This window comes from Pundamilia nyererei, unplaced genomic scaffold (assembly GCF_000239375.1).
Source record: "Pundamilia nyererei isolate P.nyererei 1_Seehausen unplaced genomic scaffold, PunNye1.0 scaffold00273, whole genome shotgun sequence".
Lineage (NCBI taxonomy): Eukaryota > Metazoa > Chordata > Actinopteri > Cichliformes > Cichlidae > Pundamilia > Pundamilia nyererei.
The window spans coordinates 343,858-347,353 of record NW_005187674.1 but is presented as its reverse complement, the minus strand read 5'-3'; the positions used below and the strand labels follow the sequence as shown (position 1 = coordinate 347,353).

The 3,496-nt window shown below is 38.4% G+C and overlaps 1 protein-coding gene across 1 annotated transcript in view; it reads right to left on the bottom strand.

The window, feature by feature from the left end:
- Nucleotides 1-3,496, bottom strand: part of plxna3 (plexin A3) — a 135,380-nt gene that overhangs the window by 52,775 nt on the left and 79,109 nt on the right. The window contains exon 7 of the mRNA XM_013915219.1: nt 1,625-1,765. Within this exon, the coding sequence (XP_013770673.1) occupies nt 1,625-1,765 (141 nt within the window). The remainder of the gene's footprint in view (nt 1-1,624; nt 1,766-3,496) is intronic.

Genomic DNA, 3,496 nt, shown 5'->3' with positions numbered 1-3,496 from the left:
GTGTGTGTGTGTGTGTGTGTGTGTGTGTGTGTGTGTGTGTGTGTGTGTGTGTGTGTGTGTCTCCCCTCAGCTGCACAGGAACTAACAGTTGTTGAACTCGTCTCTGCTTCCTCTCAGTGGTACAATGAGAGTTTTAACATGGGACACACACACACACACACACACACCCTCAGAAACGCAGTGTGTGTGGTGGCGCCAGCTGAGCGATATTCATATTCTCAGCTTCCTGTCTGCAGATGTTAAAACAACACAATTCATATTTCTCTTTCTGGCGACCCCACAAACACACACACACACACACACACACAGACACACACACACACGTAACCTCCCCTGTAAATGACTGCAGCTCCTCTGATAAACTGACCTGCTGTGTATTTTTTGGGCTCATTTTCTTATCAAAAAGACAGAAATGTGCAGAATCTTTCCTTTTTTACATCAGCTGCTGGAAGCCCTAATGCAGAACTTCCATTGGGAATGTGCTGATCTAATGCTCATAAGGCTTTCTTCTCTGCAGGACTTTGTTCTCTGCAACTTTTGAAAAACCTACGCTAGAAGTTGCATTACAAGAAATTTAAGCCAAATAGTCCGTTGGAAATCTGCCCACTTAATCCTCATGAGTTCTGTGCAGAACTTTCCCTGCTTTTCATCAGCTGCTGGAAAGCTTCCATTAGGAATCTGCTGATTTTACACTCAGAAGCTTTCTTCTATATAGAACATGTTTTCCCCCCCAATTAATGACTGGAACTAAAATTGACGAACTAAAAACCAACTCATGAGTCTTTATTGTGTACAGACCTTTTCTTTCTTTTCATTGGCTCCTGAAAACCTCGATGCAGAACTTCCATTGAAAATCTGATGATTGAACATGAAACAGAACGGCTTCTTCTGTAGAGCATTTTATTTTTTATATTTATCAGAACTTCCTCTGGAAATCTGCTGATTTAGTTCCATTTACACAGATTTGCTTTTCCTCATCTCATCTATATCAAGCTTTTCTTTGTTTTCATGATTGATTAGAAGACAACTAAATGATTAAAAGTCTTAATGCAGTTGGAAATGTTCTGATCTAGCTTGTTATTTTCATTTTCTTTAGGTTATTTAGTAATTCTATTATACAAGGATACATTTCTCTGGGTGAGTAAAAGTTCACTAAAATCATTTACTGGAAATCTTCACAGTTCTGTCCAGCAGAACTTCCATTACAGATCTGCTAATTTAACCCTCAGACGTCGTTCTTCTGTGCAGGATTTTCTTTTTCTGAATCAGGGAGAATCTAAGTCAGGACTTTTTGATTTTCTTATCTGTTAAAATGCAGGTCAGTTATAAATCTGCTGATCAAATTCTTTCGAGCACAAATATTCTTAGATTAACCCATAAAAATGTGATGCAGGGCGAAAACATTAATCATGTCAGAGCGTCACAACGAAATCTCTGTATAAACATTTAATATGAAATGTTCACGGTGACCCAAACAAGCCGATCTGGTGCGTCACCATCACGCCAGCTTTGTGTTTTTTGGGCTGTAAAATTCAAAGAAGAAATAAAAGGGACAAACGAACGGAGAAGAGTCTCGTGACCGTTTCTCTGACTGATCGTGTAAGGGCTCGGCAGGTGTATTTACCTGTCTGTCACTGAGCAGGTAGATGTACTGATGGTCAGGACTGAACACCATGTCTCTCAGGATCGGCTTGCCCTCCACCACAGTCACTGTCTCATACAGCAAAGCGTTCTCGGCCGGCGGCGGGATCCCATCCACGCGGATCTGAAACGAACACAAAAGGAATGACGATCATTAAAAAAACCTACCTGTGAAAACAATAAGAAACGCTAACAAACTGGAAAATCACTCAGAAACAGAAACTTTTATTTTCAATTTTCAAAGAAAATTATGTCAAAACCGTTGGAATCTCCTCCATTAACACAGAGATTTTTATTATGCAGAAAATTTCTTTTTCTTTATCTAGTGAAAAACCAGAGCCTCCATTTGAAATACGCTAATTTAACTTTTAATTAGGTCTTCCATACAAAGATGATTTTCTTCATTTAAAAAAAGTCAGACTCGCTTCGAAAATCCGCCAGTTTAACACCCACAAGTCTTTCTAAATCCAACAATGAATCTAATGATTTACCTTCTTTGCTATTTTGTAGCAGAGATACAGTTTTTTAACAAGAACAATGAAGTCAAACTTCCACTGAAAATCTGAGTTAACTCTTAATTACAGAATTAAAGTGGAGATGCTTTTAAATCCAAAATAACATCAATTACAAACCTAATTTAATCATTTTTTCCTTTAAAGAAATATTATTTCTATAATTTATTGGAAAATCTATAATCTAAAGCTAAACTTCAACTAGAAATTTGCAGTTTCATCAGTTCCAAATATTTTCCATATACCGAACGCATGAAATAAAAATCTGTCTTTTTATTTTTTTATATTTTTCCTTTTGTTTAGAACTTCAACTGGAAATTCACAGATTCAAATGCAACAAGATTTTTTTCATTGGGCTTCATGCTCTGGTGACTTTGAATATCCACAGAAATCTGCCTGGCAACTGTGAGGGTGGCTCACACTTAATGCAAAGTGTTGAACTGTTTCATAGCACCATGTAAAAAAAAAAGCTGCCATTTCACAGATATAAAAGCGAATAATGGGATTAGATTTCACTGAATAGAGATGATGATGATGATGAAGATGATGGTGATGATGATGGTGAGCATGTAAAGTTAAATACAGCAGAGGGCTGATGAGGAGACAAACACACTGCTCGAAAATGTGGAGCGACTAAAATAAGATTCCCCAAATCTCCCCAAACCTTCCCGCCTCCCTCCCTCTGTCTGACCCAGAAAAACACCACAGAGGAAGAGGAGGAAGAGGGGGGTAAAAGTGGGAGAGGGGAAAGAGAGAGGGGGAGGAAACGGGGATAAAAAAAAAGGAGAAAATGAGAAGGGGGAAAAAATTAGATGAGAGAAAAAGAGAAGGAAAGAAAATGGAAAATTACAAAAGCGACAATTAAAATCACAGAACAGACGAGAAATAAGATCTGAGGGGAGTTCAAGGTAAGGAAAGGAAGTGAGGAGAAAGAAAGTGAAATAAAACAGGAACGAACGAAGGAAGGGAACAAGTGAAGAAAAACACAAAAATATAGAGAAAAGAAAAGGAATGAAAACAGGAGGGAAGTAAGTGGAAAGATTCAAGGAAATGAATGAGGAGGCAGGGACAAAAGTTAAATAAAGAGTAAACCACACAAAAAAGGAAGACATAAGGATTTAAGGGTGCAAAGGTAGGGAATAAAGAAGGAAAGAAGAACGATAGCAACAAAAACGATGAAGAAACCAGAGCGTGCGATGAAGGACAAATGTGTGTGTGCTTCTCTTAGTGTGTTAATTAGCTGTCTGCTCGTTAAGAGGCCGAGCTTAATTAGAGCTGACGAGCTGCACACACACACACACACACACACACACACACACACACACACACACACACACACACAC